The sequence below is a fragment of the Pleurodeles waltl genome, chromosome 2_2 (assembly GCF_031143425.1).
Source record: "Pleurodeles waltl isolate 20211129_DDA chromosome 2_2, aPleWal1.hap1.20221129, whole genome shotgun sequence".
In the NCBI taxonomy this organism is placed as follows: Eukaryota; Metazoa; Chordata; class Amphibia; order Caudata; family Salamandridae; genus Pleurodeles; species Pleurodeles waltl.
This window is the reverse complement of record NC_090439.1, coordinates 1,142,835,907-1,142,858,354: the sequence shown is the minus strand read 5'-3', so window position 1 is coordinate 1,142,858,354 and position 22,448 is coordinate 1,142,835,907. Positions and strand designations below refer to the sequence as shown.

Here is a 22,448-nt window from a genome sequence, read left to right as displayed (position 1 = left end):
AGTTGTGTTTGTGCTGTTAGAGCGTCTCGCTGTTTCTAGCTTTGTGTACCCAGAGACCAAGGCAAGGACATCTGGTACATGTCTGTCTCTTACCCAGGTATTGGATTGACCTATTGTACAAAGTCTCTCTTCTTGACATGGTCTCCCCACACTTTTTGCCTGGTTTCTGGTGCAATTTCAACTAAGTGCACTGGGTACCTGCTAAACAGGTCCCCAGTGCCAGTGCTTTCTTCCACAACTGTATAGGCATTTTTCCAATTGGCAAACCCTTTAGTTGCCATTGTAAGTCCCTAGTAAATGGTAACCTTGGTCTCTATCGGCTGACTTTACTGTGAGCGATCGCATTCTGCTCTTCCACAAGGAGCAAATAGGCACACAGAGTAGTTTTGTTCATTGCCAGGAACTACTGTGGCAATCAGTGGCGTAACGAAACTGGAGGGGGCCCCCTGCAAAGAACAAATGACACCACCACCCGCCCCCACCCACCACCACCTCCAGACTCACTCAAGGCAGGTGCTGTGATGAGGAGGCCACCCTGGAGGGGGGTTGTGAGCACTTGTTACGCCACTGGTGTCAATGCGTGCTTTTTGAGACCAAAAACTTTTTTCTTTTTGCCAGTGTTTTACAATAGTGAGGGCCTGGCAACAATAAAGTGTTACAAAAGCCATGTCAAAACAAGACACACATTGATGAAACAAGATCCCCCCCCCCGCTAATCAGTTGGCTTTGCCAGTGCTTGTTTATTTTCATGCTTCCCATAATCTTGTTGAGAAGAATTACACTGATTTTTCCATTAGGAATATTTTTGGGAAATACTAGCATGCATCAACCCATTTTAATAAATGACGCTTCAAAGAAATGGCACCTAAAATTTCATAGTAGCGAAATTTGCATCTAATCAGAGAGCATTGTTGGGAGCATTATACGTAGCCTCATATTGTTAAACGTTTCAAACAGGTGCGTACACTTTTTTTATTTTTTTATTTATTTATTTCTGAAACTGTCAGTAGTGCAGTGTGACCTTAAAACGTTTATTTACAGTGCTATCCCTAATAATGAAGGGGTTTCATTAATGAACCATAAATACAAGTTCGAACAGCATTAACATATGGACACGTTACCTCAACTTCAGACAGTTGCCTTGTCTGTAAACTGGCAGCCAAAGGGTTTGTGCTGCAGGGGGTTGGGCCTACTTGTCCCAAGGACAAAATAAACATGAAAACTTGTTGCCTTTGACCCCAAACAATATGTCCTGGCGTCGGGAGGTAGGAGTTCCACATCCCATGCCTACTAGTCAGATATTTCAGTTTACAGGGTCGCCTTTTCCTTCATTGTCACATACAAGGATATCTTAAAATATTAGTGCTGTACAAAAAAACTTTGTTTGATTAAACAGGCTAAACGTTTGCTCCATGTATTAAAAGAATCTAACCCACATATAGGGAACACATGATTCATTACTTAACTCATAGTTTATTAATAGCAGTGCCATCCGGGCAGGAGTGATTCTCAGTTTCTTTTAACACTCACTTTTAATAAATATATTACTAAAGCATGATGTGTTTGCACACTGTCATTTACAAACAGAACATTTCCAAGAAATGTCCAAAACCCTTTTTAGTTAAATGGCAATAAGCTATTTAAAAAGTGGACACAGTGCAAAAATCAACAGTTCCTGTGGGAGGTAAGTATTGGTTAGTTTCTCAGGTAAGTAAGACACTTACAAGTTAAGTTTCTTGGGCGTAGGCAGCCCACTGTTGGGGGTTCAAGGCAACCCCAAAGTCATCTCACCAGCAACACAGGGCCGGTAAGGTGCAGAGGTCAAAGGAGGGCCCAAAACACATAGGCGCCTATGGCGAACAGGGGTGCTCCAGTTCCAGTCTGCCAATTGGTAAGTACCTGCGTCTTCGGAGGGTAGAACAAGGTGGTTTTGTAGAGCACTGGGGGGGGCACAAACAGGCACACAAAACACACCCTCAGCGGCACAGGGGCGGCTGGGTGCAGTGTGCAAAGAAGGCATTGGGTTTGCTATAAGAAGCAATGGAGGGACCCAGGGGTCACTTAAGCGATGTAGGCAGGGCACAGGGGGGCTTCTCGGACTAGCCACTGACTGGGCTAGGAAGAGTGCTGCCTGCTGGTCACTCCTGCACTGGGGGTTGGTTCCTTTCAGTCCTGGGGGCTACGGTTGCAGTGCTTGGTCCAGGCGTCTGGTTCTTTGTTCCAGGCAGTCGCGGTCAGGGGGAGCCTCTGGATCCTCTCTGCAGGTGTCGCTGTGGGAGTGCAGGGGGTCAACTCGGGTTGCTCACGCTGTCTAAGTCACCTGGGAGTCCTCTCTGCAGTGTTTGTTTTCTGGAGCTCAAGCTGGGGGCGTCAGGTGCATAGTGAGATGTCTCTCGCTTCCAGCAGGAAGGGAGAGTTTTTTTTTTTTTTTTTTTTTTTTTTTAAAGTTGTTTCAAAGTTGCAAAAACGTTGGGATGAGTTTTAGGTCTTGGGGGCAGTAGCCAATGGCTGCTGTCCTGGAGTGTGGCTACACCCTCTTTTTGCCTCCTCCTTAATCCTATTGGGGGGTGTAAGGAAATGGCTGCCTGTTGCAGTTACCCCTCCCCACCACACACATACTTTTTGCCTGATGCTGACTTGACGTAGAAGTGTGCTGGGACCCTGCCAACCAGGCCCCAGCACCAGTGTTTTCACCTAAAATGTACCATTGTCTCCACAATTGGCACGACCCTGGCACCCAGGTAAGTCCTTCGTAACTGGTACCCCTGGTACCAAGGGCCCTGATGCCAGGGAAGGTCTCTAAGGGCTGCAGCATGTCTTATTCCACCCTGGGGACCCCTCACTCAGCACAGACACACTGCTTGCCAGCTTGTGTGTGCTGATGGGGAGAAAATGACTAAGTCGACATGGCACTTCCCTCAGGGTGCCATGCTAACCTCACACTGCCTGTGGCATAGGTAAGTCACCCCTCTAGCAGGCCTTACAGCCCTAAGGCAGGGTGCACTATACCACAGGTGAGGGCATAGGTTCATGAGCACTATGCCCCTACAGTGTCTAAGCAAAACCTTAGACATTGTAAGTGCAGGGTAGCCATAAGAGTATATGGTCTGGGAGTCTGTCAAAAACGAACTCCACAGCTCCATAATGGCTACACTGAATACTGGGAAGTTTGGTATCAAACTTCTCAGAATAATAAACCCACACTGATGACAGTGTTGGATTTATTCAAAAATGCACAGAGTGCATATTAGAGATGCCCCCTGTATTTTACCCAATTGTTCAGTGCAGGACTGACTGGTCTGTGCCAGCCTGCTGCTGAGAGACGAATTTCTGACCCCATGTGGTGAGGGCCTTTGTGCTCTCTGAGGACAGAAACAAAACCCTGCAGGAACTGTAACACCTAACAGTGAGCCTCAAAGGCTCAGGCTTTGTGTTACAATGCCCCAGGGCACTCCAGCTAGTGGAGATGCCCGCCCCCTGGACACAGCCCCCACCTTTGGCGGCAAGTCCAGGGGAGATAAAGAGAATAACCAGGAGGAATCACTGGTCAGTCAGGACAACCCCTAAGGTGTCCTGAGCTGAGATGACTATGACTTTTAGAAATCCTCCATCTTGCAGATGAAGGATTCCCCCAATAAGATTAGGGACATGCCCCCCTCCCCTCGGAGGAGGCACAAAGAGGGTGTAGCCACCCTCAGGGCTAGTAGCCATTGTCTACTAACCCCCCAGACATAAACACACCCCTAAATTGAGTATTTAGGGGCCCCCAGAACCAAGCAAGATAGATTCCTGCAACCTGAAGACGAAGAAGGACTGCTGACCTGAAGCCCTGCAGAGAAGACGGAGACACCACCTGCTTTGGCCCCAGCCCTACCGGCCGGTCTCCCCACTTCAAGAAAAACTGCAACAGCGATGCGCCCCCCAGGGTCCAGTGACCTATGAAGCCTCCGAGGACTACCCTGCATCTAAAAGGACCACGAACTCCCGAGGACAGCGGCCCTGTTCCACAAAGACTGCAACTGTGCAACAAAGAAGCAACTTTTAAAGACAACACGTTTCCCGCCGGAAGCGTGAGACTTTCCACTCTGCACCCGATGCCCCCGGCTCGACCTGCGGAGAACCAATACTACAGGGAGGAGTCCCTGGCGACTGCGACTCTGTGAGTAGCCAGAGTTGACCCCCCCAGGGCCCCCCCAGCGACGCCTGCAGATGGAATCCAGAGGCTCCCCCTGACCATGACTGCCTGCTTCAAAGAACCCTATGCCTGGTAAAGACACTGCACCCGAGGACCTGAAGGATCTGACCTCCAGTGCAGAAGCGACCCCCAGGTGGCCCTCTCCCTTGCCCAGGTGGTGGCTTCACAACCCCCCCTCCCCCCGCCTGCCTGCATTGCTGAAGAGACCCCTGAAACCTATTGCGAACCCGACGCCTGTTTGCACACTGCACCTGGCTGCCCCCATGCCACTGAGGGTGTACTTTCTGTGCTGACTTGTGTCCCCCAACCGTGCCCTACCAAACCCCCCTGGTCTGCCCTCCGAAGTCGTGGGTACTTACCTGCTGGCAGACTGGAACCGGGGCACCCCCTTCTCCATTGAAGTCTATGCGTTTTGGGCACCACTTTGACCTCTGCACCTGACCGGCCCTGAGCTGCTGGTGTGGTAACTTTGGCGTTGCCCTGAACCCCCAACGGTGGGCTACTTTGGACTCAACTTTGAACCTTGTAGGTGTTTTACTTACCTGCAAAACTAACCAAAACTTACCTCCCCCAGGAACTGTTGAAAATTGCACTGTCTAGTTTTAAAATAGCTTATTGCCATTTTTGCTAAAACTGTACATGATATTGTGTTGATTCATAGTTCCTAAGATACTTGAGTGAAATAACTTTCATTTGAAGTATTACTAGTAAATCTTGAACCTGTGGTTCTTAAAATAAACTAAGGAAATATTTTTTTCTATATAAAAACCTATTGGCCTGGAATTGTCGTTGTGTGTGTGTGTGTACAACAAATGCTTAACACTACCCTCTGATAAGCCTACTGCTCGACCACACTACCACAAAATAGAGCATTAGAATTCTCTTTTTGCCACTATCTCACCTCTAAGGGGAACCCTTGGACTCTTTGCATGCTATTTCTTACTTTGAAAAAGTACGTACAGAGCCAACTTCCTACAGGGGGGATCCTCTCAAGATGGAGGGTTTCTAAAGGCTGGGATCACCTCAGCTCAGGACACCTTAGTGGCCGTCCTGACTGGTGGGTGACTCCTCCTTGTTTTTCTCATTATCCTCTCCTGCCTTGCCACCAAAAGTGGGGGCAGTGGCCGGAGGGGCAGGCATCTCCACTAGCTGGGATGTCTTGGGGTGCTGTAACAAAAGGCATGAGCCATTGAGGTTCACCGCCAGGTGTTACAGTTCCTGCAGGGGGAGGTGAGAAGCACCTCCACCCAGTACAGGCTTTGTTCCTGGCCACAGAGTGACAAAGGCACTCAACCCATGTGGCCAGAAACTCGTCTGGTTGTGGCAGGCTGGCAGAAACTAGTCAGCCTAGCACTATGAGTCGGACTGGTATTCAGGGGGCATCTCTAAGATGCCCTCTGGGTGTATTTTACAATAACTTCCACACTGGCATCAGTGTGTATTTATTGTACTGAGAAGTTTGATAACAAACTTCCCAGATTTCCGTGTAGCTGTTATGGAACTGTGGAGTTTTCCATGTACTCCTGATATCTACCCTGCACTGACAATGTCTAAGGTTTTACCTGTGGACCATGAACATATGCCCTCACCTGTGGTATAGTGTACCCTTCCTTAGGGCTGTAAGGCCTGCTAGAGGGGTGACTTACCTATACCACAGGCAGTGTGGGGTGGGCATGGCACTCTGAGGGGAGTGCCATGTCGACTTAGTCATTTTCTACCCACCAGCACACACAAGCTGTGAGGCAGTGTGCATGTGCAGAGTGAGGGGTCCCTAGGGTGGCATAAGACATGCTGCAGCCCTTACAGACCTTCCCTGGCAACAGGGCCCTTGGTACCAGGGGTACCATTTACAAAGGACTTATCTGTGTGACAGGGCTGTGCCAATTATGGGACCAAAGGTACAGTTTAGGGAAAGAGCACTGGTGCTGGGACTGGTTAATATGGTCCCAGCACACTTTCAGTCATAACTGTTATCAGCAAAAGGTCAGGGTGTAACCATGCCAAGGAAGGCATTTCCTTACAGGGGGACAGTGCCCCAGTTAGCCCGGACCTTCGAATGGATCAGTCTACCTATGCATCATGGATAGTTCTCTCCCCCCCACCCCAAACACCCAGCTGGGAAAGTAAGCACTTGACCCAGTGCATCGCATAGGAATAGCTCTTGACTGTTGTTTGGTCGATAAACATTGGCCACTGTAAACCTGTAGCCTTTCAAATCAATTCTCAAAGTAACAATATCACCACTCTGGCTTTTTTCCCCAGACCTGATGAGATATATTGGCGGTCAAACAAGCGAGAGTGCAAGCGTTTCCAGTCAGCCCTTAGCAAGTGTGTTTCTTGGATGAGGCAAATGTCACATTTGGGCTCCCTAATAAGGGAGTGGAGGGCCAACCTTTTTACAGGGGCATTAAGGCCCTTGCAATAATACTGATGATTTTAATTGTTGTTTTCGGATGGATTAAGGCATGTCTTTAAACATGTATACAAACAAAGGGCCTCAGAGAGGGAGCATGTAGGTGCTGAAAAGTCGTCAAAGGAGAAAGGAGGCGGGGTAAACAAAAAACATAAAACTGTTCCACACCTGGAAACACCAATAATTGATCTTGAGGGGCCCAGATCGTGGATTTGAGGGCTCTAATTGTCGCCACCAAGTCTTGGGATAGGATCACTGCAGCTAAGAATGCAATCTACAGCAGAGTCTGCCCACAAACGCGCCCCGGGAAGGGGGAAACGCCTCCTTCACAAGGTGGTTGCTTTACTGGTAATGCCTGATATATTAGTTTGAAAACTCCAATGTCTCAGTGGTCACTATCTGCTTCCGGCACTCTTTGTGGCACTGCAACAGGTGTATCTGCGCTGCTCTTTACTGTGACTCTCAGTCTCCGTGGGCTTGAAAAGATTTCCTTTTCTCGGACGCGGCAGGTGTCGCCAGCCCGGAGGGGTCCAGGGCCTACTCTGATTGCTGGGATGAGGGTCTTTCGGAACGAGGAGGCGTGTCCGTCTGTGCTTGAGTTTCTACCAGTGTGCGGATATTCTCCATCCTCTTATTCCATGCAAATTGGAGGCGAAAGGGATATCCTCATCTATATCTGATCCCTTGCTTGAGAAGGAAGTCCGTTAAGCAGCAGCTCCCCGTCTCGCTGTGTATTCAGGAAGGTCCAATCCAAAGGAGCAGAAGGATCACCACACACCCCATCGGTGCCCAAGATGGGCCGAGTTTGCTCCCGCCAGTCCATCAGTGGGCGACAGCACACTCCCGCTCCTCCAACTGGTATTTTTCCCCCAGAGCAGCTCTCACTTAGTTGTCTCCTGCCGGTTCTCAGGGCCTCAGCAGGCACCCATATATCTGGTACTGCCGGGCGAGTGCACCCTACTGCCACTATGCACAGGCCATGCGGTCACCTACCCTGCACACAGCTCCCCTCAGTGTTCCTTGCCAGGTAGGCCGCGGGCTGGGCAGATGCTCCTCTCTTCATCCGCTGTCTCCACATGCAGTGCCACTAAGGGTCCCAACCAAGGCTGCCACTTAGTGAGCCCATCTGACTAGCTATGGGCCATCCACCTCTGGGCCTGTAGCGCCCGCCTTCTCAGGGGCTGCTGCTGACGGCCCTATCCATTGCTGCTGCTCCATGCTGCTCCCCGGTGGCCCAGCTGATCAACCACGGGCCGTCCGCCCTTAGGCCCGCTGCTCCTGTCACTTCAAGAGCCTCCACTAATGGCCTTAGTCGCCGCCGCAACCTCTCGTTTTCAGCAAGGCCCCAGGTGAGCTCGACCAGCCAGTTACGAGCCGTCCATCTTGGGAGCTGACCGTCCATCTTTCGTCAGGCCTCACCCCGGCGCCAGCTCCAATTTCAGCATATGGGTTCTCTCTGAAGCGATGGCGGAGAGGTTATGGCACAGTGATCCAGCCCGGGGAAGCGTCTGGGGTCGCTTGATGTAGCGGGCACACACAAATGGATACACTGACACACCCGGGCTCACACTGATGCGTACACGAACACCATCTGACCTGCACTCCTCCCACACTGCTCCCACACCTCATATTATTATTAATCATATAGGTGAAATCTAATGCATTTACCAATGCGTGTTCAACTAAGGCTCAACACATAAGCCAAAATATTCAGTGTTTAACCCAGTCACTATTCTAAAAAAAGAAATAGGATTACAGGTTAGTAACTTTTCCTTATCTCTATTGTTTACAGAGATAATATTTTTTTTCCTATGGATTGGTGAAATACCCCATTCCTGTGGAGTTACTCGAGTTAATATCATCCCATAGACCATAAAAAATACTGACCAGATAAAAAACAGGATGCCATGCAATTTTCAAAGCAGAAAGGTGTTGGCAGGGTTCTAGCCGCACCTCTAATTTACTTGTATTTAAATGCCATTTTGTGATTTACTTATTTTGTAAATTTAGACCATGGAGGAATGGTTGCATCGTGTGTTTGTTTTCATTAGTTTGTTTTCTACCTTAGAGTACACCTGGGCATGAGCTCATCATTATATTGAAGTTCTGTTTTTTCTTGACAGGATCGAGAGTTACTCATGTAAGATGGCTGGTGATGACAAGCACATGTTCAAGCAGTTCTGTCAGGAAGGCCAGCCGCATGTACTGGAGGCATTGTCTCCGCCTCAGACCAGTGGAGTTAGCCCCAGTCGGTAAGAAGCCACCAATAACCCATTTTGCTTTCACGTCTTTTTGATTATTTTTTTCCCCACTACGAGCCACACTTTGCCGTAAGCCCTCCAATGAATCCCTCAGCCCATTAGCTTCCTAATGTCATGATGTGTGGCAACAAGAAAATAATACAAAAGCCTCATCTTGAGCTCTGTATATGCCACCCCACTCTTCTTCTACTGGATGAGCAATTAAGGGGTGAAAAGTAGCAAGCATTCTTAAATGAAGAGGTGATATATATTGTACAGTTGAAGTCTTGTTGGGGGTTGGAGATGGAGGCAGGACATCTCTTGCTCAGTCCTTGTCCTGTGCAGATCGCTGGTCATAACGATAATGATCCTTGACCTCTTGTGGCAATAGATGTAACATTGCACAGGATATATCCCTATACATAAGCAGGGTCTGCTGTCCTATATGGTGGGCTAGTTCATGTGAAATATTTGGTGGTGCCTTTGTGCAGATTCCACTTTTCTGTGTGCCTTTGTGTAGGTGTGTAGTCTGCTATTGTGACAGTTGTTTTCCTGCACATCCCTCAGACTCTCTCCTGGCTCTAGAATGCACCCTTAAGCTGAAAGGATTAGTTTGTTTTCAATGCCACAGATGCGTAGTCCTTTATTTCAGGAGACAGTTGTAGTTTTACGAAGAAAACTGCAACAGCGATGCATCCAACAGGGACCAGCGACCTCTGAAGCCTCAGAGGACTGCCCTGCAACCAAGGAGCAAGAAACTCCTGTGAACAGCGGCACTGTTCAACATCCTGCAACTTCTTTGCAACAAAGAAGCAACTTTAAGGACTTCACGTTTCCCGTCGGAAGCGTGAGACTTTCTACTCCGCACCCGACAACCCCGCTCGACCTGTGGAAAACCAACACTACAGGGAGGACTGCCTGTTGACTGCTGACCTGTGAGTAGCCAGAGTTGACCCCCTGGGCCCCACACAGCGACGCCTGCAGAGGAAATACAGAGGCTCCCCCTAACCGTGACTACCTGTAACAAGGGACCCGACACCTGGTACCAACACTGCACCCGCAGCCCTCAGGACCTGAAGGAACCAAACTCCAGTGCAGGAACCACCCCCAGGCGACCCTCTGCCTAGCCTAGGTGGTGGCTACCCCGAGGAGCCCCCCCCCGTGCCTGCTGGCATTGTTGATCTCCCCATTGCTTTCAATACAAAACCCAACGCCTCTTTGCACTCCGCACCCGGCTGCCCCTGTGCCACGGAGTGTGTACTTTCTGTGCACCTTCTCCCCCCACCAGGTCCCTGCAAAGCCCCCTTGGTCTGCCCTCCGAGGATGTGGGTACTTACCTGCTGGCAGACTGGAACCGGGGCACCCCTGTTCTACGTTTAAGCCCAGCCCATGTGTTTTGGGCACCTCTTTGACCTCTGCACCTGACCGTCCCTAAGCTACTGGTGTGGTAACTTTGGGGTTGCCTTGAACCCCCAACGGTGGGCTACCTTGGACCCAACTTTGTACCCTGTAAGTGTTTTACTTACCTGGGAACTTAACAATTACTTACCTCCCGCAGGAACTGTTGATTTTTGCACTGTGTCCACTTTTAAAATAGCTTATTGCCATTTTTGTCAAAACTGTACATGATATTGTGATTATTCAAAGTTCCTAGAATACCTGAGTGAAATACCTTTCATTTGAAGTATTACTTGTAAATCTTTAACCTGTGGTTCTTAAAAGAAACTAAGAAAATACATTTTTCTATATAAAAACCTATTGGCCTGGAGTAAGTCTTTGAGTGTGTGTGTTCCTCCTATATTGCCTGTGTGTGTACACAACAAATGCTTAACACTACCCTCTGATAAGCCTACTGCTCGACCACACTACCACAAAATAGAGCATTAGAATTATCTCTTTTTGCCACTGTCTTACCTCTAAGGGGAACCCTTGGACTCTGTGCACACTATTTCTTACTTTGAAATAGTATATACAAAGCCAACTTCCTACAACTATTAATTTAGGATTGAAACAAGCCATAAAAAATTGTATAACCATAATTGATTGACTCCTTACGGTTTTACATTTTGAATTTGATATGTGTATTTGCTGTTATTGTGTAGTTTATTCATGTTTTTTGTATGGTTTGATGGGTTTGTAATCAAAAGTAATATTTATATCAGGAATATGTAAAAAGGCTTAATGTTTCTTGTGCAGGGGTAGATAGAACATGTGTAATGGCTTAGATAGAACATGTGTAATGGCTTAGGGTCTTCTGCTATGTTTTTTTTTTTTTTTATGTCCACTGGGCGGCATAAAGCTCTAATGATTTTAAACAAAAGTAATAAAATATATCATAATTTAACTACCCCATAGGTCGCTGGAATCTCTTTTCATGCCTGCATCACTTGATGCGAGTATATGCCCTTGATATTGTTGCGCTCCAGCACAATGTTGTACCTTTCTGTGAATGGAAAAAGCTATGTGAGTGTTGGGTGTAGAAGCCAAAGCTCCTGTTTTTCCCTTGAGCATTCTGAAGTGTGGATGGAAGGATGGGGCCGCCCAGGATCCAAGATAATCATATTTCTGTGGGGCTCCAGCTGAGGCCCCGATTTTTAATAGGGCTGTGCTGCATGGGAAGGTTCTGTGATCCAGATTAATCAGTTAAGTAGAAATTCTGCAGTATCCGAGTGGCTGGGCAGTAGGGTAGCAAAAATTGTATGTCCTAATCTGCATTCCCCTTACCGTAATCTGGCTATAACCATGCAACAGAGAAATCACTGGGAAATGGCACTGGCGGTTGTGTCCTCTCCATGGCTCCAATTTTGAAGTGTTGCGACAATTTCGAGCAAAAGTGGAGCCATGTATGAGTTCTGTCAGCACCAGTGCAGTGTTGGACATTAGAGCACTGCAGGGATAATGGTGACCACAAGAGCAGGATTAGCCCCCCGTGCTATTGGGTGTCCACTCAGGCTGCTGATTGGGGAGTGGGGGTGGGGGGGTGCCTTTTCCTCCACTAGAAGGTATACTTATATCTCCAACAGGAGGTTTGAGGAATGGGCATGCTTTTCTGTCCTGCTTTTTCTATCAGCGCAACGTGGTGGATGGAAAAAGAGGGGACTTTTGCGCCTCAACCTCTTTAGCAAAACAGGCAGTAAACCTGCGAATGATGTGGAGTAAAGGCTGTGGATGGGGGGAGTAAATGTACTCCAGTATTTTAAAAAATCTGGCAAGTTCAAACCTGCAATGTGAGCACAGGAATACAAATTGGAGGGGCTGTCAAATAGTGGTTTTGGTGGGACAGCCAACAGCAAAGTAGTCTGCAGCGGTTCAGCAGCTGAATAGCCAGGGACTGTGGGTCACTGAGGATTTGGTGAAAATGGCTGTGTCGAGGATCCATTTTAGTTTGCTTGGGTATAAGAGTTTAGCCCCGGCCTGCAGGCCTTTGCCTTTTCACCTGGATAGGATAAACATGCTCTGTTTATTCCTTTTGTTCCTTTTAGAAGTTCTTGCGTTTTATACAAAATGTTTTTGTTATAATCAGTTGCCATTCCGTAAGTGTCGTCATCAGTAATGTATGAATTGGATTGTCATGTCCCTTTGCTTCATAGAATATGAACATGTCAGGCATTTTGTTGTGATCCAAGTTTGCGCACACAATCTAACGTTTAGGTACATTCCCACGTCAGGATGTCTGCATGGACATTAGCCTTGGCCTTATAAAAACGACCTGTGAGACCAAGGTCATTAGAAGGGGGGTTCTACCCAGGATATTCCACCCATACTGCACATCACTTTTCAGCAGACTACAGTCTCTGCGTCTCTACACTGCCTGATTTGGGGACTGGAGGCTGACCTTGTTCTAAGGTAATGGGAATTGGGGTGCTTCTCATGGACAGGACTTTGGCAGATTAGGTTTATTACGCCTTGCTCTCTTTATGGTAGACCATATGCTGTAGGGAGGAATTTGTGTTTTCATGCTTGTCGCAAAATGTTGGAATTGTTCATAATCACATTGCTTGTTCTCACAATCATGATTTTTTCTCGTCGTTATCCTAGTCATGCAGTTTATTTTATCATAGAGTGCAGCCTTTTCAATAAGTGTACTGAAAGCTTTTCTGTATCTTCTTCCTTGCCTGTTTATGGTAGACTCAATTCTAACGAGAGAAAAGGGAAATACTTGTTACACTGCGATTACCCTGAGGATTTCGGAGTGCATGCGCTAGGCTGCCAGAAATCACCTTTACGGATTATGTTTTGGGTGAGGTGCAGCTAGAAAGCTGGAAGGGTGAGGCTGACAGCTGCCAACTGGTGTAGGAGTGCCCCAGTTGCCTACAATCCGAGGTGCTGCCGCCCCTTATCCAGCAGTCTTTGTAGAGATACAAGGGTCTTTTGACAGCTGAATGCAAGGATTTTGCTGTCAGTAAAGTGTCAGGTGTTGTTGGAACTGCGGTGTGAATTGGTGGGGGGAAAATAAGTGGCAGGGGTTGCAGTTTAGGGTTCTGTGGGTTCCTGCCTCATTTAATGAGTAGCCATTGGCTCATGTGATGGAAACGGTACCGTGGAACCTATTAAAAATTCTGAAGGAGGAAATGGGGCAACCGGTGTCCTATCCATGTAGACTCCCTGCTAAAAGGAGTACTGAAGACATATTGGCAGTGGTCCTCAGTACCTCCAGAGAGGCATAACACTACTTTGAAAGCAGCACTGTGTAAGAGCCCAGTGATCTCTGATATCCACATACTTCTCCTGTTTCTTCATGTAAGCCTGGGTACTCAAGATAGGAAGCATCACCTCTTGGTGGTCAGAAAAGTGGTAGTTTCCAGGGCTATTGAAGTAATCGTGAGAGGTGCATGTTTTCTGAAATTACCCTGTAGTGATAGCTTTGTTTTTACAAAGCAAGGCAGCCAGATTATTCTTGTTCAGCCTGATGGGAGTGCAGAATAATCACTTTTAGTGTTCTTCGTATCTTCTGGAGGTAGGTGTGCAGGCAGCTTTGGTGTTTGAGGGTGCAGAGGGTACAACTTGCATTTATTGGTGTAGCTTTGTCATTGGAACTCATTGGAAGGAGGGGTTTAAGATGGGTTGAAGGAGACAGGAGTGCGTGTATGTATGTATGTATATATATAACATCTGTATTTAATGATGGGCTCATCCAGATGTCCTTAAGCGAGAAGCTGTGGACCATACGTCTGCAGATGTGACACCTCTTCCTCCCATTTCATGCGCTCTTGGGTGGAATGGGATGAGTTTGCTGTGTGTTCTGATGTGTATTAATGACTGGCTTGATTTATTGTATTCACTTTGTGTACATATACAGCAATTGTTTTTGGTTTGGAGTTGATCATGTATTTGTTTAAAACGTGTTGTGATCCAGGACCGGTTCCTTGTTTTCCGTTTGATGCCGATGCCTGTGTGTGAAAGATCTCGCGTTTCAGGAATCCAGGAGGGTAAGGTAGCACCCGTGGTCCTCGCACACACACGTCTGCCAGTTGCACTGGTTGGGCTCTGTAGATTAATAACTTCAACTCTTTCTTTGACAATATGTAATTCTGCATTGCACATGGGAAGCGTTAATACTTTATCACCGCGGAGCTGATTTATTGTAATGCAGAGTATATTTCTCAAGCAATAAAAGGGCCATTGTGCTTAAGTCATGTTTCCTGAGTTAGCGTTGGTTACGGCATAATATAACCTGTATGCTAATGAATGTTTTTCTTTTATAGCTTAGGTAAAAGTCAGAGTGGGGATGAAGACAGCCCTCTCAGTGACAAATGCTGCCGGAAGACACTCTTCTATTTGATTGCCACACTGAACGAGTCTTTTCGGCCTGACTACGACTTCAGTGCAGCAAAGAGCCATGAGTTCAGCAGAGAGCCCAGTCTCAACTGGGTAAGCTTCATTTTCTGGGCGAAGGAATACCATGGAATTTGCATGTGGAAAAGCGTGCAGTTGCCAAATTCTGAAACGTTGGCAATGATTCATGGACCGTATTTAAATAGGTTGTCAAGTGATGTTGCAGGGTTTGCTGCTTGTTAAAGATGAGTACAGCATGCTTAGCTTCCTTTAAACAGCTTGCTGATACATGTACCTTTCTTTCAGTCCATGTTTTGCTTAACAAATTGTTTATAAATTTCATCACTCTTTCACACCCGCCCATTTAGCAAATTTCATGAAACTTGAAAGTTGTCAGATTTACATTACAATCCTTCCTGCAGTGGAGTTTTAATTTCGAACACACCTATTAAAGGGTGTACATTTATTTTGGTCTTTATTTCTGTATGGTTACCATGCCCTGTACCTTTTCTTACATTGCATTCTGTTAGTTTAGAATACTATTTGCCCCATTCATTTCTATTAATTCTTCTCTTAATTCTTGCACCATAAACATCAGCAACTGCTACCTGCGGTTAGGATAGTAGTCGTGCAGTAAGTGAAATGTAAGTTCAGTGAAGGTACAAAGTCATTTTACAAAACTTAAAACATCCAAGACAAAACCTTTTTGAGAATTAGGCTTCTTGTGTTTGTGCCAAAAAAGTGGGAAGCATAGCTTTTTATGAGTTTGCTTGGCATTTTTCCATCCACATTATGAACAAATTTGTCCATTCTCCATTGTTTGATCTTTTATAACCATGTCCTTTTAATTTTCACATCAGGCTTGGGAGTACAGTTGTAACTTATTTTACCTTCCCAGTATTGAAAGTGCACATAATTAATACAGTCCTGTTGTCACCTGTTCATGCCATTATTTGGGCTGCTTTACAGCCAGTGTGGCAAATAAGCTCAGTTCACTCTGAGGATCTCCTCTGATAATCATTAACACTGAATTGTTCGGCCCATGTGCGAGGTCCCCAGAGCACTCCTTTTAATGTAAACATTTTACAGTATCTTTGCCTTGCTTCGAAAAGGCCAGGGGGTACATGTAAAAATATTGAATAATATGCAGCCGTAAGACAAGTTTTATTGCCAGTTCCATTAATTTACTTTAGAAGGTGGTAGAAAAAACATGCTGCCTTAAAAAGTAATTAAAAATAAGCAATCATGACCCTTTTAAAATGTCTTTGACAAACCTTTCATGTTATTTTGTTCTTTTAAAGTGAAAGATAGGGCAATGTAATTGTATAGGTTCATGCTTTGAAGCAATGGCAATAGAATGTTGGGCCTTTCAAGGGTAACTTGACATCCAGTGTCCCATCATGCACTACAGTTGGTAGTTTACTCAGTTCTTTTTATCTGGCTCCTGCAGACAAGACCCTGGAGCAGAGCTGTGCCTTAAGTCTTTTTCACTTGGAATTGTTCATCATAACCCATTTCAGAGGGTGTCTTTTAACATACTTTAGGGAGAAGAGTATTTTCTGATATTTCCCTGATAAGAAGTATATCTTTTTTTTTTTTCCACAAAAGGCCATACTTTTTTGCACAGTGCCTAGAATATAGCAGAACAATTGCAAAAACAGACCTGCCTGCACAGGATCTGTACTCTCTACATGCCAGATTCACATGATCCCAAATCATGTCAGCACTGCAGGACTTCTGTCCACAACCACTTTGAGAGAAAATGTGCCTACATTGCCAAGTAGAGCACCAAAAAATGCTACCTTCTGTGGCTGGAGAGACATCTGAGGGACCAGTGCCTCTATCTCTGCTTCAGGGCTCCCAGAGTAGGAGATCCAAAAGGAGGCGATCTGGTGAGAAATTACATCCCTGTTTGACATAGATAATATCAGTGTCAAGAAAAGATACTGCACCTACTTTTCAACATCTAGTAGGAGACTTGATGTTGACACACATTTGACGTTGACATCAGTAGATACCAAGAACTCTAACACCAAGATTACACAGAAAGAGACAGCTGAATGAGTCTTGTGCCTGAAATCTTGCAGGCTTCCATCAGTGTCTTATTTAGAGGACTCAAAACTACTCTCCATCCAGATTGGCTTTTTCAGTCCTTATACAAGATTCTCCTTCATGTCTCATACACTTCCTTACGTTCCAGCGGTCATTTGTCTTCTCCTCCTCCTTCACAAGCTGTAGATCCAGCAGTAATACTGACACCAGCTCAACCAGTCAGTGATTCTTGGCCATCAGTCACCTGTACGTGTGGCACCGCCATTGATCTCGCTCATGTGATAACGAGACCTTTGTTTGAAATCGGTAAGTTATATAGTTTTTGAAATATTGGCAATTATCTGTTTTAAAAGTTGACATGGAGCAAGTTTCAGAAACAGTTCCTGGGGGGAAGAAAAGTTATATCGATTTGTAGGTTAGTATAACACTTACAGTTTCAGTATCCAGGGATTAGGAAGTCCACAGGTCGGTTTCAGGTTAACACCGCACACCCACCACCAGCAACATGGGGCCAGCCGGGTGCAGAGGTCAAAGGTGAGGCAAAATTAACATGGTCTCCTATGGAGACTGGGGTCACTCGGTTTCAGATCTGCAGGCAGATAAGTACCTGCATCTTCGGAGGGCAGACCTGTGGGGTTTAGAGGTGCCCTGTGGCGGGGGGTGCACAAGTAGGCACCAAACATACACCCTCAGTGGCGCTGGGGCAGCTGGGTGCAAACAAAGTGTTGGGTTTCCAATGATTCTCTGAGTCTGTGAGGGGACCTCGGGGGGGGGGGGTCACTTAGATGCTGCAGGTGAGGCCCAGGGGTAGAATCGGGTAAACCACAGGCTGGACAGGGAGCAGGGCCGCCTGCTTGAATGTAGCTGCACCAGAGGTCAGGTTCTCCAAGGCCTGGGGGCTGCGGGTGCAGTGTGTATTTAGGCATTGGATATCTTCGTCCAGAGCTTTCCTGGTTAGGGGGGTCCTCTGGATTTGCTCTGCAGTCGTCATCGTGAAGAGGTCAACTCAGGGTGGGCACTTGCTCAAAATTGCCTGGAGAACCTCCTTAGCTGGTTGGGTCTCCTGGACACGGGCTGTGGGAGTTTGGTGCAGAGTGGTCAGGACTCAAGCATTTGGAGTGAGGCTGGAGTCCTTGGTGGTGGTTTCTTCTTGGTCAGGGTCGCTGTCCAGGTGAGTTCTTGGTCCTTTTGGGTGCAGGGCTGTCCTCTGGAGCTTGGCAGATGTTGCTGATCCCACGGAATGTGCTGCTGGTCTTGTGCAGGTTCTTTGAAGCAGGAGACAGGTCTGCTGCAGACAAGACAGTTGTGGTCTATCCTCTTCGCTGCTGGGTTTCAACTATGCAGTCCTTCTTGTCAGGTCGCCGGGAATCTGGAAGCGACAGGCTGGTCAAGGCCATCATTGTTGGTTTGAAACAGGACTGCTCCTATCCCATGTTCGAGGCATCTGTCTGCACAGCAAACTGCCTAGAATAATCTGGATCCTTGAGTACTGATGCTGAGCACATTGCCTCCTTCACGTTGTCAAAGGCCTTTTGACAGTCATGAGTCCAGTTTACCTTTTTTGGGCATCTTCTTAGAGATCAGTTCTGTGAGGGGAGTCACAATGGATCCATACCCCTTCACAAACCTCCTGTAATAACCAGTCAAGCCAAGGAATACCCTGGGGCCTTCCCTGGCCACAGGACCCTTGGTACCATGGGTACCTTTTTAGAAGGGACCCAACTGTGTGCTCACAGTGAAAACAAAGGTACAGATTTTGGGAAAGAACACTCATGCTGGGGCCTGGTTAGCAGGATTCCAGCACACTTTCACTCAAAGTTGGCATCCATATCAGGCAAAATATTTGGGGGGTGGGAGGGAGGTAACCATGCCAACAGTGGGACTTTCTTACATCTGGTTTCTGCAAAGCTGTAACTTGGATATTTGTTCATACCTTTACAAGACACTGTTGTCTTGATTCAGATTTGAGAGCAGATGCACAAGAAGGGCAAGCCTCTCTAAGAAATTGATAAGCTTAAACATCATGCTTTGGTTAGTTTTTCCTTTGTGGATCGTGATGAGGAGTGAACTGGCTATTCTATTCAATGTTTATGGTTTAGTGGCAATCCCTGAAAGAGAAGGAATGGTTACTTATCTGTAATCCTAATTCTCTCAAGAGAAACTCTAATAATCATTAGCAACCCTCCATCCTTTCTAGTGGAAGAGATATAGTATAGTTCATTCTGGCCTGTTCTTTATTGCATCAACAAGAATCGATTAAACTGCCACCTGGAGGGCATGATGTGATACAGTAATCTATTTTTCAGTGCTGCAGCCTACACGGTTGCATTGCCCTATCATTCATTTTAAAAGAAAGTAAAATGTTTGTGAGGTTGCAGTTGCTTGTTTTTTATTGGCTTTCAACAGCTATGTTTTTTATTCCATTTTTTGAAGAAAATTAATGGAATTGGCAATAGACTGCCTTAAGGCTGTTTTTACATTTGTGTATGTACCTCATGCCTCTTCAGCAGTAAGGCAAAGTTACAGTAAAAATTTGACTTTGAAAGAAGTGCTCTGGGGTACTTGCAAGTGGGCAGGACTATTCATTGCTTATAATTTCAGTGGATATTTCCCAGAGAGAGAACTAGGATTACAGGTAAGAAACAATTCCTTCTCCACTCAACCTTGAAACACAGGTGACCTACACCACTTTATTCAAATTGTAAAGTATCACGAAATCTGGCGACCTGGGTCTTGAAGACCTTTAAGGACAGAGAAAAGTTTGATCTGAGACTGCAGTATGTTTCATCTCGATGTTCAAGTTCATAAGCCGCAGGTCTGGACTTCAGAAGGCTAATAATGTTGTGGGGCAGTATACTGTGTATTCTAATCCCCAATATAGATTGCTTTCAGCCATATGCTCCGTTTGGTTGTTACTTTACTTTTCTGCATGGTGTGGATGCCTGAGAGTCATCTATTTCGTCACTTGTTTGCTTTCTTTTATCCGTGACTTTTAGGTGGTGAATGCTGTTAACTGCAGTTTGTGCTCTGCGGTCGGGGAAGAGTTCAATACTCTGAAACCCCATTTATGGAATGCTGTGGATGAAGAAATTGGTCTCTCCGAGTGCGACATATACAGGTGGGTGATATGTTTCGTTAGACTACTACCAAATGCACTGCTGCAAGTGACTCCTGTCACATTTTCAGTTTGATTTGAAAAATATCTGATTTGGTGAGTGTGAGACTTCAGCAGTAGTTGGGTTCCAGACATTTGGATTCTTACTAACATTCCGTGGCCAGTCTCGGTAGCCTACCACCTAGAAGGTGGATCACAAACTACTAACTAAAATCAGATGTTGGAAATCCTTGGATTTGCTGGTATTGTGCATGCGGATGTGTCTTGTGCATAGTTGTCTCCTTTGCCCCATGCAGATGCTCATGCACACATTTATCAGTTAACTTAAGCCCATCCTAACATAGTGCTTCTGCAACCTTTGTACATTTTTCTTGCTTTTCACTCCTCTTTTCTTCAGTTTACTAGGGCTATCAAAACTTAACTCTGTTTCTTCTTTCTGGTACTCAGACTTCTTGTGTGGGCTCCCATTCTGATGAGGTCTGCACCTTAAACAGCCATCTAGAATGCTTCTTGAGCAAGGGCGATGCCATCCTGTAGGAAATGTTTGGTTCTTTAGCACTGGATCTTTTCTGTCTGTTAACTGCTGGTTGGCCAAAAGTCCCCTGCATGACCTGGTAAAACATTGCAGGTTGCAAATGTCAAGCAGGACAGTTGATATTGGTCTCCTGATGGTGACCATCAATAGTGAGTAAATCCATGATTGGTAGACAGTCTGGTATAGACCTTGTTGTTGACCATAGTACCCAATGTGTTTGGTGACCCATTTGTAGTCAGAATGCTTAATTGCCAACTTGCCACACAGGTTTCCAGAACTAAAAGGGCAAGAAGGATCCGCATTTGTGCCACCAAGGAACTGACTGAGCTTCACCAGGGCTCTCAGAGGAGGTTTCTGAAGCCTTACCTCAAATCCCAGATCACAGATGATAGAAACAGTTGCTAATGTGGGGGACAGTAAGGTTATGTTGGTAGAAGAACCTATCCGGGAAGCCTCATTGTCTCTACAAAACTGGTAATTGTTCTTTTGTACAACTCCTATAGCTTGAACTATTTGTGTCTAACAAGTGTTTGTTGGCAAAATAATAAGTCTGTAAGCTGGTCTTCTTGCTGACTTCACCACAGTGACCCCTCTTAATTTTTCGTGTTCAGTTCATTGACATTCGAAGAGAGAAGTCTAATCAAGTGCAGACTGACTCCTATCACCCATTGCCCAGCACTAAACCGGAACCGAAGTGTTTATTGAACATCCACTGTGCAAAATCAGGACTACCAAAGTCGTAGCCTAAAATATAAGCATTTCCCTATGTTGGTAAATTCACATTTGTTGGAATAATGTGTTATGTTACTTATTTTGTACAGTCTTTTATTATCCTCCACGATTACTCTTGGTCCTATACACTGTATTGTGTGCATGTCATTTATTCTCAGTCATGCAGTTAATTTAGTTTTATCCTTTGCTTTAGCTATAACCCTGATCTGGACTCTGATCCTTTCGGAGAGGAGGGAAGCCTTTGGTCATTCAACTACTTTTTCTATAATAAGAAACTTAAGAGGATTGTCTTCTTCACCTGTCGCTCCATCAGGTCAGTGTCAACAACTATAGTTAATAGTTTTTTCTCAATGAAAAACAGCATCCTGAGATTTTAGGTTACTTTATTGTATGAAAGTCTGTAAATCAGCGATTGCTGCTCCAGAAGTGTGTCTCTTATAGTAAAAGGAGGCATGAAGTCATGTGACTGATTTGTAAATTGTATACATTTAATCTTTTCTTTCTTTTGGTTGTTTATTTAACTTCAGACATTTATTTTGTTGGATGTAACTGTTTCTTATTGTAGCCTTCCCTATCACTTTAGAAAGATCGTTAACCCTTGTCCGATTTCGTTACTGCCCCTGTTTTTATGATGGGTGATTTTACCACATCCCTTTGTGCCATTCTAGTTGCCACAGCATTGATCTTTTTGGCTCGATCCTTAAAGGAGGTGAGAGGATTGACCAAGCCCCTTCAGTGCAACACTTGTCTGCTGTGCCGTAGACTGATGTATGTATGGAATTAATGACAATATGTGAGGTCCTAAGCAGTGCATGGCGGAGGCGCACGTAATATTTAGCTCAGGAAACTTTAATTGGTGATTTATTTAATTACAAGGCCCAACCAGAGTGCCACTTTAACCTTTTTTTTGTTTTTGTGTGTGTGTGTGTGTGTGTGTGTATAGATGTTCTATGGCATGTGTAGCTGCAGATACATGTGCTGTGTATAAATCGCCATCTAGTGTTGGGTTCGGAGTGTTGCACGTTGTTTTTCTTCTAAGAAGTCTTTTTTTCGTGTCACGGGATCAAGTGACTCCTCCTTTCAGTGATAGTGCATGTGGGCGTCAACTCCTTTGTTAGATTGTTTTCTTTCCACCGTCAGGTTTGGACATGTTCCCTCTCGCTCTGGGATTTTCAGTTCGGAAATTCTCTACACTTTCAAACTTTTCTCATACCATCGGTATTGTTCCGAATGTGGTTTCCTTTTTGCACTCGATCCGATAGTACTGTTGGGATCAAATAAACACAATTTTGGACGCCCACGCCCTCTTAAGGCCTGTTCGGGCCTACTGTGTCAAAGGCTAATGGATCGGACTCCATTACGATTCTGTCCTCTGTGTTACGCCAAGTTTC

The 22,448-nt window shown here is 45.9% G+C and overlaps 1 protein-coding gene across 2 annotated transcripts in view; it reads left to right on the top strand.

Moving 5' to 3' along the window:
* Positions 1-22,448, top strand: part of MAF1 (MAF1 homolog, negative regulator of RNA polymerase III) — a 98,158-nt gene that overhangs the window by 19,764 nt on the left and 55,946 nt on the right. For both annotated transcript variants that reach the window (XM_069221062.1, XM_069221061.1), the window contains exons 3-6: positions 8,732-8,860; positions 14,554-14,719; positions 19,672-19,793; positions 21,251-21,370. In XM_069221062.1, the coding sequence (XP_069077163.1) occupies positions 8,732-8,860; positions 14,554-14,719; positions 19,672-19,793; positions 21,251-21,370 (537 nt within the window). The remainder of the gene's footprint in view (positions 1-8,731; positions 8,861-14,553; positions 14,720-19,671; positions 19,794-21,250; positions 21,371-22,448) is intronic.